Raw genomic sequence first — 15640 nt, 5'->3', positions numbered from 1 at the left:
CAGGAGGCTCTGAGATCTAAGGATCACAGATCAAAGCCTGCCTGGGCAGGAAAGTCTGTAAGACTCTTATCTCCAATAAATTAAAAAAAAACAACTGGAAAACTGGAAGTGGCACTGTGACTCAAGCGGTAGAGCGCTCGCCTTCAGCTGAAGAGCACAGGAATAGCACCCAAGCCAAGAGTTCAAGCCCCACGACCCGCCAAAAAAAAGTATATGAATTCATATGGTCAAACAATTCTTAAAAGGGAACCAATTGATTTGGAATGATAATATGAGGGCAGCACGGGGAGAGGAAAAGTATTTGGACCGTATAGAGTTCTTCAACATACCCTTTCTCATATTCTATTTGCATTTCACAGTAAATGGTGCAGGACTGGCCATGGCAACTTGTGACATCATTTTCCTCAATGGTGGGAAGCCAGCCAACTTCTTGGACCTTGGAGGTGGTGTAAAAGAAGCTCAAGTATATCATGCATTCAAGCTGCTCACATCTGATCCTAAGGTAACTGATTTCTTAGTGGGGAGATCATAATGTTTTTATTTCTTACCACTAAGAGCTGCTAAGAATGAAAATGCCAATGCATGAGCTTTCTAGTATCAGGGAAAAATTCTGTTACATGTTAATTGTAAATTAATGATTTAACTCTCTTCTTGGGCCAAAGGCCTATAAGCATCCCCAGGATCTCATTTCAGAAGCTGTGCTCTTAAAGCCTTAAGAAGTAGAAGGAAATAAAAGATTAATGTTTCAAATATTGAAACAGTGGTGGTCACTAAACATTTTTTGAGTAATTGACACTAAACAATTAGTCTAGTGATCATATGACTTAAAGAGAACTCAGCCTCCTATTTCTTCCATGAAAATCCTGAAAGTTCTATCATGATATCAGAAAATAATAGCATTGTAGGATAATACATGACTATACAGCAGCTTCTGCCGCCGCCGCCGCTGCCTCCTCCTCCTCCTCCTCCTCCTCCTCTTCCCCTTCTTCTCCTCCTCCTTCCTTCCTCTTCCTTCTTTCTTTGTCCTTCTTTCTTTTTTCTTTTTTCGTCTTCTCCTTCTCCTCCTCTTCCCTTTTTTTTTCTTTTGCCAGTCCTGGGGGCTTCTTTTTTTGAGCTTCTTTTGCTCAAGGCTTGAGCCACAACGCCATTCCTGGCTTTTTCTGTTTATGTGGTACTGAGGAACCGAACCCAGGGCTTCATATATGCAAGGCAAGCATTCTATCCCTAGGCCACATTCCCACCCTCACTTGCTTCTGAATGCTATTTATTTATTCATATTTGACTATGACAATTTGTAACATATGTACAAAGATAGCAAATATTTATAGTCTTATGGTTTCTTCTTAAGTAGAATATAACTACAGTAACTGTGCTATGTACATTCTAGGCATTCAATTTATTATTTTATCAATTAGCTCCATAACCAATTTAAATAGCAATTTGCTTTGTTAGTTACAATATGGTTTAGTTGTTAGTGACAAGAGCATTTACTTGGATGTTCGTTACATAGACTACAGTTTCTTAAATGTGTAATATACATGTTCACATTTAATTCTTAACAGGTTGTGCAGTAGGTATATGCCACAACCATTAGATATTAACATTTATTATAGAGTCATTTTCTTAATGTTACTAGTTTGCCTACTGAATTTTGTTAGTTACCCAAGTAGATGAAGAGATGGGAAATCTGAACCTGTTACTCAGAAAATCATGAATGAAAACAAGGACATGTTATCTAGTTAATACAGAAGTTTCCCATTAGTAAGTTTATTGAATGTAGACTGTGTTGGTTCATATGCTTTGAATTTTGTTCTATATTAGTAATAAATATGTCCTTTTCATTACTTAGGTTTGCTGTCAAAATGATTGTCAAATGTTGTTGCTAACTACCTCTTTCCTTCTTAGTTACAAAATAAATGGTATCCTTAGCTGTTTGTCTTCTATGTCCAGTGTTATTCAAGAGTAAAAAAGTTATTAAAGACCAGAGTCACCTAGCCATGAAGTTAGGATTTGCCAGAAGAGAGTGTTTTATAAGCATGTTTCATTGGTTTGTAACATTGGTGATAGCATTATCAGTCACTCTCACACTGTTTATTTCACTTGTCCTTCTTCTTCTTCCATACTTCTATGTGCAGGAATAATTTTTCTTTTTCCAGAGATTTCCAATCAATTGAAGCCTGTAAGTACAACAAACATCACACATAGTTCTTCTGGCTGTTGAGACACAAAGTATTCAGAGGACAAATGACTGTAATAGAATTCAGAATTTTTAGCATCTGTTGAAATTCATTTGGTGCTAATAATAGAATAATCCATCCAGAGATTAAATCTTAACAAGGGAAGCACAGAGGTTTTCTTGAGAACTATCATTCCTTACTGACTGATTTTGAATTTTGATTTTGTAAAAGTATAGATAAAGAGGGATGAAAAAATTTTACAGGTCTATATTTTGTAGTTGTTGGTCAAGCATGTTCTTCAAAATTTTTTGACTTTTCCTTATGAAATATTTTCAAGTGCTTGGAGTACTTAAAGTTTTTTCATTGGCTGTCATCTCGGGTAGATAAAGGTATGTGGGAGTTATTTTCTTTTTCTCATGCTATATCAGGAAAATGAATGCATAGCTCATCTCACAGTACATTTTCCAAATCGTGAAATTATAAAGGCATTTGAAAAGCATGGAAATGTAAGGGTATTTTCAGTCCTGGCATTGTTTCACACAATTCAGAGAACAGAGTTTAAAAAACAGTACAGAAGAGTTGATTTTTCAAGGAGATTGGTTATAGTTCTAATTATTTTAAGTAAAGAAAGCCTTGTCTACCTGCCCTGAGGTTCCCAAGAGCCCAAATCTAATTATTTCAAAGGCATTGATTTTCTTGTTAGATATAAGAATTAGTCAGTTGAATACACTGATACTCAGATGTACAAAAGGTCTGTTGGTGTTAAAGTTAAATCACATCAGTTGATACTAACTATTGCTTGTTTGTCATGTACATAATATAATTAATATTGATTAAGTAGTATACCTAGCATTGTTCAAGAAAAATCTTCCAAATTGACATATATTTCCAGTCATAATTTCAGAATAGTGATGAAACTTATCTTTCTTTTGCTTGCCTATAAAACTCAAATGCTGGTTTTCACCAGGAACTCACATGTATCTTTATAACTAATGTGTTTCATATTTGTTGAGAATATATTAAACAGAATTCCTCTACCATATTTTCTAAAACAAGTCTTTTCAAGATAGCACTTACTAAACTGGATTCACATGAAGTACATCATTAAATATTTTATTATTCTCTTATTTTCCAGCTGGGCTTGAGATGAGAGAAAGGTAATAAGAATTTGTTCTGCTGGTGCTAGAAGAAATATGCTCTTCTTCATTGTGATTTAGAGAGTGCTAAGCACTGTTGTTAAAGTAATAGGAAGTAGAAAATGATGTAAAGTAAGAAATAAAAGTAAGGTTTTATTATAGTCTGTTAAGAATTTGAACACATTTAAAGAGAAACACTTCTTAGAATATTATACCTGGGTTGCCATTTTTGTCAATTATATTTAGTTTGTGTTTTTAATAATGAACTTAAGAACATTTTAGGAGATGAATATAACAACTCCTGGACTTTGTAGAACATTTTATGTAAATATAAAAGCAGAGGACACTTGGCTAGCCAAGGAAACAAAACTATTGCTTTCCCTAGATCAGATTTGGGAAGCAGTGATCAATGATCAAGGCCCTTTGCTTGATTTGACTGTGCTCTTTGTTTTCTTTCAACTTAGAGTCTTGTTTGCAAAGGCTTTTAAATATCTATAATAAAGAAAGGTGCTTTCTTCTCCTTTTTTTTTTTTTTTTTTTTTTTTTTTTTTTTGGTTGGTCGTGGGGCCTGAACTCTGGACCTGGGCGCTGTCCCTCAGCTCTTCAGCTCAAGGCTAGCGCTCTACCACTTGAGCTACAGCACCACTTCTGGCTTTTTTTTTTCTGCTTATGTGGTGTTGAGGAATCGAACCCAGGGCCTCATGCATGCAAGACAAGCACTCTACCACTGAGCCACCTTCCCAGCCAGTGCTTTCTTTTTTTAATTAAAAAAAATTATTGTAAGGGTAATGAATGGGGATTACAGTTACATGAGTAAGATAACGAGTACATTTCTTTTTAAACGCTGTTATCCCCTTCCTCATTTTCTCCTGCTTACCAGCCACTCTCCTTCCCCCAAGTTGTAAAGGCCATTTCCAATGTAGTGTCTAGTGAGTATCATTGTTGCATTAGTTTATCCTTTGTCCTGTTGTTTCTGTGACTCCCTTTCCCTTCCATGGATCAGATAAGCTTATATACAAGACAAAGGGTAAAGAAAACTAAAACAGAAAGAAAAAATAGAAATAACTGCATGGGGGACATAATAAGAACCTCTTATTTCGAGTTCTTGGAGTTTATTTTGATTTGCTTCACTATGGCTATTGTGATCCTCTGCTAAGAATGTCATATACATATTCTAGTTCCAAAAAGATCTAATAACAACAGATGCTGGCAGGGATGTGGCCAAAAGGGAATGCTACTACACTGTTGGTTGCCGTATAAACTGGTTCAGCCATTCTAGAAAACAGTATGGAGTTTCCTCAAAAGATTAAACATAGAGCTCCTCTATGATCCATCAATTCCATTCCTGAGCATTTAGCCAAATGACCACAAACAAGGCCATACTAGAGCTACCAGCACAACCATGTTATTTACCATAGCTGAGATATGGAACCAACCCAGATGCCCCTCAATAGATGAATGGATAAAGATGTGGTATATATACTTAGTGGAATTCTATGCTTCCATCAGAAAGAATAACATTGCCCTATTCATAAGGAAATGGAAAGACCTGGATAAATATATTAAGCGAAGAAAGCCAGGCCCAAAGAAAGGTGCTTCTAAGCGCCAAAGACTAAGCTAAGGATAGTCTGACTGGAGTCAGACTGCTGTGATTTAATCCTGTCTTTAGCACTATTTGTATGGGATCTTGGCCATGTTATACTTAACTTGTGCTGTGGCTAGGTTTCCCCTTGTTTATAAAGTAGTAATAATGACAGTTGTTACCTCAGAGGTTTGTTTACATTTCCCATTTAAATGGACATCAGTTTTACATGGCAATATCCATTTAAAAATACTTATCATTAAGTATGGCCTACCTACAGAACAGTATACAAATTCTAAGTGCAAATAGTTGAGTGACTCATCAGAAAGAGAACTTGCCCAACCAAGTCAAGAAACCGTATCACCAGTAATCTACAAGTTTCCTTTCATGCATTCCCCCCAACTCCTTCTCATATGCTTGCTTGCCTTTTCCACAGAAGCAGTTCTATTCTAATTTCTAATAGTAGGTTCATTTTACCTGTTTTTAAACTTAATACGATTGGAACTATTCACCATATCTTTGGTACTTAACTTCTGTGATATTAGTCATTCTTTTTGCTTCAGTCTTCTGAAGTTTGTGTTTTTGTGGTTTCACTTATGACTGATGAGGTCAAGCACATTCCATGTACCTGTTAGCCACAGGATACACTTCTTTTTGCTTCTTCACTCCTCATTTATAAAGTATACATATGCCTGAGAGTACTGTTTTAAGTATCAACTAAGAAAACTATTTTCTTGATTATAATTTTTAAATCATTTCTAAGACAGATTTTGATTAAATGTGTATCTGTGAAGATGGAACTGTCTGAGAAGGATCAATCTCTCATTATCCGTTTTCTGTTCTGAGAACTAAGAAAACACACAAGTCACGTTTGAAAGAACCACAAAATACCATAACTCTTAGCTGTGGTACAGCCCTAGAATTTGAGGCTAGAGAAGTAAAACCTCATGTCATGTTTACAATATTAGGTTTAGGCAAAGGACTTAAATTATAGTGTGTGTGTGTGTGTGTGTGTGTGTGTGTGTGTGTGTGTGTGTGTGTGTGTGTGTGTGTGTGTGTGTGTGTGTGTGTGTGTGTGTGTGTGTGTGTGTGTGTGTGTGTGTGTGTATGTGTATGTGTATTTGCTCCTGCCTTAGTTAGGCAAAGGACTTAAGTTATAGTGTGTGTGTGTGTATGTGTGTGTGTGTGTGTGTGTGTTCCTGCCTTAGTTTCCCAAGTGCTGAGATGACAGGTGTATGTTATCACACCCCACTTAAGTTTTTTTTAATATATTTTTTATTGTACAGATACTGTACAGAGGGGTTACAGTTACATGAGTAAGATAGAGAATACATTTCTTATCTATCATTGTTACCTCCTTTGTTTTTCCCCTACGATCCCTTCCCTCCCTACCTCTCCAACTCCCCGCCTCCACATTTGAAGTTGTAAAGTTTGTTTTCAACATAGTGTCTTACACATCTCATTGTTACAATGGGTCAACCTGTATCTCTATATAAGCATTTTGTTTTTTCCCTTCCCTCCCCAAATTAGAAAAATGTATATACAAGATGAAGGGCACCAGAATCAAATACAGTGAAAATGGTGGGTGTACCATGGGGGGAGGAACATACCAAAGAAACAAAAAAAAATCACATACTATATTGATAGTATACTATAAATACATTAAAAACGATCTGGCTTAAGTTTTAAGAAATGCATTTTTGGATTCATAGATACTAAATGTCTCAGATTTTCCAATTATTATAGATTCAAAATACATTTAATTACCAAATAATGGTTCTGGGGATCCACAGAGGGAACTTGGGGGTGAGGGAGACTCTAGAGGGCAAACATGAAAGCGCAGCAGAGAGGGTTCTCTGGTTTAGTTTGTCCTGCTGGAATTCTTATATCCTGTAAATTACTTTGTGTCTTCTGATTGGTTAGCCTTAAATTTATTCTAATATAAGCATGTGTAATAAATTGTCTCAACTTAAACTTCATTGTTCTCTGTAATCAGGGAAGTTTGAGTCATTAATAAGGCCTAACTGACTTTGTCTGCTCAAGCATAGTTTAGGCCCAGTCTCTGTTTTTAACAAAGCACAACCTATTTCATCATATTCCGTATGTATTTCCTGAAATACCTTATACGCAAGTGATTTACTTTCCAGGGAGATGGAATTATTTATTTTTTATTGTACAAATCAGTGTTTTATTATGACATTTTCATGCATGTATACAGAACATACTGATCGTATTCATCTCAACTCTATTACCTGCTCATCTGTCCTTTAGGAATTTATTTTCAAATGCAGTGCCCACTACTTAGTAGAATATAAGCATTCTTTGAACTCTCTGCCATGGATTTCTATTCTTACAGGCCTGCTTGAAAACAGACTTTATTTTCATATAGATTTGAAAAATATTAGAAGTCTAGGCAGTTATTCTTTGGTGACAGTCTACCTAACAGTTTAGTCTAAGAAGAATGGAATTGATTTGTGTTTATGAATTTATAATCTATTATTGAGTCTCCTCTTCCCCTTAGAAGAGACTCTTATTTTAAGAGTGTTCACAGACACATAGTAACTTTACATGTTTATGGGTTATGATGTGACACTTCAGTGCACATATACAATATGTGATAATTTGGTTGGTGTAAATTAGCCACTTAATGCAATGTATAAGCTAGAGAATGGAAAACAAGCTGCAATCCACTCTTCCTTTCTTTGCCATAATGGTTTTCCTACTGTCATGAATTTATAAATGTTGAATTTACATTTCTTTTTCTTATGTCCAGCTGACTAAAATTTCCAAGAGTGTCTAGTCATGATGCTCATTTTATATCATTCCATTTTATCTCCCAATACTTCTAAGCAAAAGCAAACTCCTGGTGACTGTATTCAGTTTTTGCCTCACACAGAATGGCTATGTCTGTTAGCTTCTCCAGTCATAGAGCATCCCAATGGAACCTTCTGTCTTTTCCTGTTCTGTGCTCACATATACTCAGAAACCAAATAAGGCTTGCATGTTCTATTCTATGCTCTACTATGCTTAAGTTCATGTTTTAATGTTCCTTACTTTGTTTCATATTAAGTAGCTTAAAGAATTGAACAGACTTAGAGATTAGACTTATAGTGTATCTATATTTTTAAAAAATAGCTGTAGACAGGGGCTGGGGGTTTAGCCCAGCGAAAGGGTGTCCGCCCTACACTGCCAAGGCCCTGGGTTCGGTCCTCAGCCTTGGGAAAAAAAAATAGCTGTAGACATAAGATAAAATAGACCACTGATTAAATTTGGTCAAGTAGGTTGGAAATATATAAATATATGTATGTATATATATATATATATATATAAATATTAGAAGTTAAGCTTTCTTCCTAATGTTGTAGTAACAAAAGAGTTAGTTGAATTCAGCCTTTAGAGTATAGTACATTTTCTAACAAGACAATCAAATAATACCTGGAATGATATCAGGAACCTCTGAATCTTTAGGATACTCGATGGCAGAATTTTGGCATTTGAAATTTTCATTGTCATTATTTTTGAAGTATTGTTTTAGAGTCCAGAGAAGCTTGGTGGAAGACTCACTAGATGTGAGCAAATCATTAGATAATTGAGCAGTACAAGGTTTAAAAAGAAAAGAAAACCTTTGAATTCTGCTTTTCTGATCTCAGATCTCTGTGGGTGCAAGGAAAGGCAGTGGATATAGGAGACCAAAGATACTGTCATCTTCTTCCTGTATGCTACCCCTTTCCTCTGCCAAACAATTAGGAATTAGAAAAGATTGTCTCATTCTAAAATGAGCAACATGTCTTTCTGGGCCTGCTTGAGAAATTGGTTTTGTACAATGGTTTGCCATATGATCATGTGTCTTTGTTTTAGGGTATTTTATAAACAGTATCCCTTTATCTATAATAGAGAAATACACAGAAAAGTATAAAAATGAATCATTATACAAACACACATTTAAAAATACGTAATTTTGACAAAGCAGTCTATTCATTTTTGTGTGCATTTTTATCCACCTTGCATAGTTCTCCAACATGTTCAGTAGATACACCATGCAGATAGATGTACCAATTTACTTAATTCGTTGGTAATAATAGTTGGTATTTTGAGTGTTTCCACTTTTATGCTTCTGTGAAACCTTCTGGTACTCTTAACTTTATTATGTACAGCTTTATATAAGACAAGCTCCTGGAAGGCAAGAGTCAAAATAAATTCAGATTTTAAGGTTTTCACACTACTGACAAATCATCTGAATTCCAGCCAAAGGAAAAGAGGGCTTCCCCTAACAAAAGGAGGCCGGTATCTGCCCATCTTTGCAATTGCTATTATTCGTCATGTCTTTCTTTTATTCAGCCTCCCCCACTCCTTTGGCTTGCCTTATGATCCTCCTATTCATGCTTTTGCTCATTTAGGAGCAAAAGAGTATATTGCTTTGCCAGTCTTTTACATAGCGACTTAGCACAGGGGTATGTGTTTGTGATTGAGGTTTGTATGCCCTTTAATGTATGTTGTCACTACCCATCTTCTCTCCCCCTCCCTTCTCTCTTTCTCTCTCTCTCTGGCTTATACAAATTTTAATACTGTATTAACTTAGAGCATGTACACCTGAAATACTATAATGTAGCATGTACTGAGACCACTTCATAAATATTATTTCTTACTATTATTTAGTTTACCATGAAACTTTTATTGAAGAGCTTTTAAATTGGTTAGTTCTTGAATCAGCATGAAACAGTGTCAAGTTGAATCTGGTTTGAAACAAGATGAATATTCAAAATTGAAATGGAGTGTTCCCCTGGTTTTTGTTAAGATTCATAGTTATATCCAAAGAATGTTTTAGAAGTATTGAATTGATAGGGTTATTTTTTTCTCCTAGTGTTCTTAGTATATTCACTAATTATGTGTTTAGAAAGTTGCTTATGGGCTAAAATGTATTAGTAATGCCAAAAGTTATTTGTGATTCCATAGAACATTGAAAGTCATTAGGAAATTTTTTGGCAAAAAGTTCTGGTCTTTAATGTATATATACTCAGCAGAAGTAAAACCAGCCAGTCCATAGACTTCGTGTTTTTCTTTTGTACCATAAACAGATACCCTTCTTACATTCTGAATAGTACCATCGTTTTCATATTTTTCTCCTATTATGTGTATGATTTTCTTTTTGGCTTGTGAACATTATTGAAGTAGGTTCTAGAGTTAAGTCCAAAAATGTCTGTGATAGCTCTTAATGAGAAAATATATGTGCTTAATACTCTTGTTCAGGCATAAAGTATAGTGCTGTTGGTCAGGAGTTCAGTTTGTAATGAATAAACACATGTAATGTTTGTGTGCCTTTATCAACAAACATGTTATAGCCAGAGGCTTATAGGAACATACTCTCTTTTTTTCTCTATCAGCAATGGATCAGTGTGCACTGATTTGTTATTGTAGTAGTATAGAGCAAACCTTTGAATAGGACCATTGCCTGTACAGGTGTTTTGGATAAGTATGAATAGCCACTGAAAAATATGATAGAGATAATCCACATAATCCACTGAAGAATCCCTAGCCTATGTGAATCTTTGTGTTTTATAATTTGTATTTGTTTCCTGAAGAAAGGATTTAATTATTAGAAAATTCAAAACATGCCAGTAATGTTTTTTCTAGACATTGTGACTTCATTGCTTGTATATTACGTAAGTAAAGCTAGAGGAAACGTTAATTCATATTTCACTTTGCAGTTAGCAATGATATTCTTTCAAAGTTAGCTCTATTTCTTCATTTTATGTGTTTTGACAAGCTTTTTACATATATACACATATACCCACCCCCACCACACATAAATCAGTGTTTCACATTTTGCATTTATACTTCATAAAAGTTTAAGTTAAAAAAGTTCCTGACTTTCTTCCCATAACACAGTCACTATTAAAAGTGTGTTGAATTGTCTTCCAGCATTATTTATTTCCCTGACCATATTTTTAATCAATGTAAACATTGCCAGTTTTGCATGTAATTTGTAATAAATTTGTACTATAGAAGGGGAGGGAAGGAGTAGGAAGGATGGAGGCACATGGTGGAAAGGGTGGCTGATTAAAATGTTAAGATTCACGGATACATAAATGACATGCTAAATTGTAACCATCTTGCACAACCATTTGAAGATTAAATACAAAAGCTTAATATATACTATTTCTTAGAGTAGTGTGTAGTTAATAATCACTTGCAAAATAACATTTAAAGAATAGTGGTATTTAACAGTCTTTTCAAATAACAGTTAAAAAAATAAAACCACCTTAATCTAGATCAAGCTAAGTACTTCTTGAGTAGTTTAGACATTTAACCCCAATGGACTACTGATGTGACTTAATTTTGATTCCGTTTAATAGTGAGACATACATTCAGAGATGAGACTTGTGCTGGGCCTGATTGCATAAATCTGTAATCTCAGTTGCTTGGGAGGAGGTGGAGGCAGGAGTTAAGAGGCAAGTCTTTACAAAGTTAAGAAGAACGTATTTTAGAAACAAAATAAAAACTAAAGAGCTAAGAGCATTGCTTGTATGATAGAGAGCTTGCCTTGTAAGCATAAGATTTGCTACAGGGAGCAAAAGAAATTTGCCCTTATTTTTCAGTGTTCCTTCTTGCAAAGATTCTCATGATTTGGTTTATTAAGGAACCTCATAAGAGTAAATTGATTTCTCTATGGATACTCACCAAATGTTCTTGTCTTTGTAAAGTAGCAACACATTCCACATGAACTTGTAAAATAAGTATCCTTTTAATCTCTATACTCCCCATTAAATTTCACCTCAGTGATAGTTTGCCCATCTCACTTTCCTTTCTCTCTGTGATATTTGTAATTTGAAACCCTCACCACTTAATTATCTCATTCATGTACTTAGCTGTATTTTTAATTCTGTGAATTGGCCCAGAAATATCCCTTTTTTGCCCCCTTCTCTGTTTTCTTTTTCCTCAATACTTCTATTTGATCCATATTCTTTAAAATTAAGTAGAGGTATGTTTCTTCAGGTTCACCCCATCCATGCTTTGTCCACACTTCATTATCTTTCACTTCTATACTCATAAATAGAAGATGTGTTCCCCCCAAATGTCTTTTTAGAATACATTTATGTTGTTTGTCCATATTTCTTTATTGCTTTATCAGTCATTTAGCTGGATATTCTCAGCTTGAAAGAAAGGCATTATAATGTAATAAATTGTCCTTCTGAAGCAGTTCATTTGCCAAGCTGGAAACCAGAGTCATGTGTGATAGGACAAACTCTTAGAAATCATCATCCAGAGCCAAGCAAGCAAAGGAGAGAAGAATGCCTTTACATAGGGCAGAATGAGGTCTCACTCAACAAGCAGAGGCACTGTTCACAGATAATGGTTATACAAGGAGACTTGAAAAGTAACAAGGGAGTCTTACCTTTCAGCAGTTTCTAAACAGCACTTAAGAAATTCTCTTCACAAGCAGACAGTGCCATCTCCAGGCTATAGTGTGGGGGCCAAACTTATAGCAAGTAGAAGCTTGGTTCTTGAACACTCAGGCAGGTAAGTAAAGCAGGAACTCAGCTGGCAACCAAGAGGTCAGGGTTTATACAGTGAAGATGTTCCTCAAGCATGTTAGGGGCAGCTCCTTAGAGATCACAGTGAAGATGAGGACTGGCCTTCCAGACCGCAGAAGGACCAAACTGGATGGAAAGCTCCATTGAACCATTAGGAAGGCATGGAGTATGTATGTATTTATGTCTGACACTCTGCTGGGCCCTTGAAGATGAAGGTATGAATTAGAGGGCTGTCTTCCTTGAGCTGCCACTTAAGAAAGGAAAGATGAACAATAAAGCTAACAAGTGAACGAATGTGGGAGAGTTGCCTAATGTTGTGTATGAGGTGATGGTACTTGTTAAGGTGAAAAGTAAAAATGGAAGGGTCCTGAGAATTCCAAGGGTTTGTTATCTCTAATGGGATAGCAAAAATCAAGTAGTACTCTGAGAGCTTACCTTGGAGGTAAAAAAAAAAAAAAAAAAACTATCGTAGCTCTTACCTATTTGGTGTGGTTCTTGATATAAATTCTAGTGAAAGAGTACTCCATCTTTTACTCCCATGAAAACCTGTCTCCATTCCCCTCTGTCTATTACTCATTCTTTGTTAAAAATATTCTAAGCAAAAAGCCAGAAATAGTGCTGTGGCTTAAGTAGTAGAGCACGAGCCTTGAGCTGAAGAGCTGAGGGACAGCGCCCAGGCCCAGAGTTCAGGAACCCAGGACTGACCAAAAAAAAAAATAAAATTCTAAGCAATGGGGTATGCTTTAGTTAGACCATTAGGATGGTTTTGTAATTGAATAGCTTACACTGCAACTTTGTATACTAATTTAGGTTGAACCTCTCTTGCAATTAGAGGACTTTTCTGAACATGCATGGATGTTTTTTGTCTGCATAGCCAGTGTCCTCTCCAGAGCATGCTCTCTTCCCACCTTTGAGGTCCAACGAAATAGAGCATATCAAATGCACATATAAACATCCCCAGGGATTTTAATCCCCAAGGGCCAGCTGGCAGAAATGATTATTTTCTTCCGTTGTATCCATGGGTTCCTTCATTAATTGCTATCTTTGAGCATTCCTGACACATCCTTTTTGCAATTAGAACTCTGTAGTTTTTGTTTTGTTTTGTTTAATTAGTTTGTTTGCTTTTTTGGTCGGTCATGGGACTTGAACTCTGGGCCTGGGTGCTGTCCCTCAGCTCTTCAGCTCAAGGTGAGCATTCGACCACTTGAGCTACAGTGCTACTTCCAGTTTTCTGGTGGTTTATTGGAGATAAGAGTCTCACGGACTTTCCTTCCTGGGCTGACTTTGAACTTCGATCCTCAGATCTCAGCCTCCTGAGTAGCTAGGATGATAGGCATGAGCCACTGGCGCCCAGCAGAAGTTGTTTTGTTTTGTTTTTAAGTAAACATTTAGATGTCTTCTGATACTGAGACCATAGGAACTTCCACAATGAACAGATAGTCCCATTTGGAGCTTTAACCCTTTACCTTCAAAATTTTACTTTCTTTTTAATCTCAAGAAGTACATTTTCTCTAAGACAATAGTGACTCAAAAACTTCAATATGTCATTGTGACCCTAGAGTGTTGGAATTTGGTAAAAGAGTTTATCCAGCCGTTATCAAGTGTTTCCCGCCTAATTACCTCTGTATGTCAGTTTCCACACTAGTTTAGGAAATAGAGAGCCATCACTATTTAATGTTATTGGTTCCCACAGAGCTCTCCTTATTACTTTTTGTAGTATAAGCATCCCTTTAAAGCAGCAGAAGGTGTATACCTGATAGATACACCTTTTTTTTTTTTTAAGTTTTTTAAAAGATCAATGAAGACCCCTGCTGTAAAGTGCCTGTTATTCTCAAGGTCACAGCCTACTGTTTCAGTTCAAGGAGAATCAGAGAAACAATTATTGAACCTGAATACTCAAACTGTGGATCATGAGTTGGGTGCTGGTGGCTCACGTCTCTAATTCTAACTATTGAGAAAGCTGAGATCTGAGGATCATGGTTCAAAGCCTGGGAGCCCAGGTAAGAAAATTTGTGAGACTTCTTTCTCTAATAAACCACCAGAAAACCAGAAGTGGCACTGTGGCTCAAGTGGGTAGAGCTGAAGAACTGAGGGACAGTGCCTAGGCCCAGAGTTCAAGCCCCACGACTGACCCCCCCCCCCAAAAAAAATAGTGGATCATGAAAGCCATCAATATTGACCTTAAATTTAAAGCTGTTAGAAGTGAAGCTTATATATTTCCTCAAGACCCCAGAACAGTTATATATACATCAGAGTTTTTAAAACCCTGTCTAGAGCAGGATAGGCAGACTATGGCCTGTGGCCAAATCTTTGCCCATTGCCTGTTTTTTGAAATAGTATTTTATTGATACACAGCTTTGTTCATTCCTTTTTCCCATCTGCCTCCAAGGGTAACACTCCTCAAAACCCCTAAGGATGTTGGAATCCAGTGCCCATTTGTAAAGCCATATCAGTCCATGAGTTATTTGTTTGATATAAAAACCAAGAAAAAAGCATTCATTTAATAATTTATTTTTATTTATTTATTTGTTACAAATGGCCATTACCATGTTATATAAGTGGAAGATGATGAGTTTCCTTGTAAGTATTGTGACTACATTTTATAAAGATTACTTTATGACTTTTAATGAATAAAACAAAAGTGGATCCTCACCACAAATTATGAGTAGCACTGCTCTGTGAGTATAGATAAATTATTTGTTTGTAAATTATGTTCACACAGAGAATGTGATTAAATATCTGATTGCCAGAGTGAACTTGGTTATGGCCTGTGATAATCATTTTGCTTTCTCATAACTCCTTCTATTGCTTATTTTATTATCTTTAAGTAGATGTACCAAAGTATTGTCATTTAACACATTTAAGATGTATTGAATACAATGCATCTTGATCAGTGTCACCTCTTTCAACATTCTCACACATCCCTTATTTTTTAAAACTTTGTAGTATATACATTAAATTCTTGCCTACATTCTCCCCACCCCTTCTCTTATTCATCCATGTCTTAACTCTTTCCCCTTGCCACCAGCCTCACGTGTGCAAAGTACCTGTTTCCTGGGAATACTCCTGGACATTTCTCCCCCACACATGCTGTCCACAAAGTAAGCATATTCCACATATTCCATGCTAGGCCAATTGCCTTAGTGTATTTTGGCTATAGTAGATTGCTTGCAGGGCTAAATGCTGTTTTCAACATGCCATCAGGCAGAATAA

General features: G+C 36.0%; 1 protein-coding gene across 1 annotated transcript in view; it reads left to right on the top strand.

Moving 5' to 3' along the window:
• The window catches only part of Suclg2 (succinate-CoA ligase GDP-forming subunit beta), a 249512-nt gene that overhangs the window by 154036 nt on the left and 79836 nt on the right, over positions 1-15640 (top strand). The window contains exon 9 of the mRNA XM_070018922.1: positions 360-502. Within this exon, the coding sequence (XP_069875023.1) occupies positions 360-502 (143 nt within the window). The remainder of the gene's footprint in view (positions 1-359; positions 503-15640) is intronic.

The sequence above is a fragment of the Dipodomys merriami genome, unplaced genomic scaffold, assembly GCF_024711535.1.
Source record: "Dipodomys merriami isolate MVZ:Mamm:240054 unplaced genomic scaffold, mDipMer1.0.p SCAF_13, whole genome shotgun sequence".
In the NCBI taxonomy this organism is placed as follows: Eukaryota; Metazoa; Chordata; class Mammalia; order Rodentia; family Heteromyidae; genus Dipodomys; species Dipodomys merriami.
The sequence above is the reverse complement of the archived record's forward strand: the minus strand, read 5'-3'. Positions and strand labels throughout refer to the sequence as shown.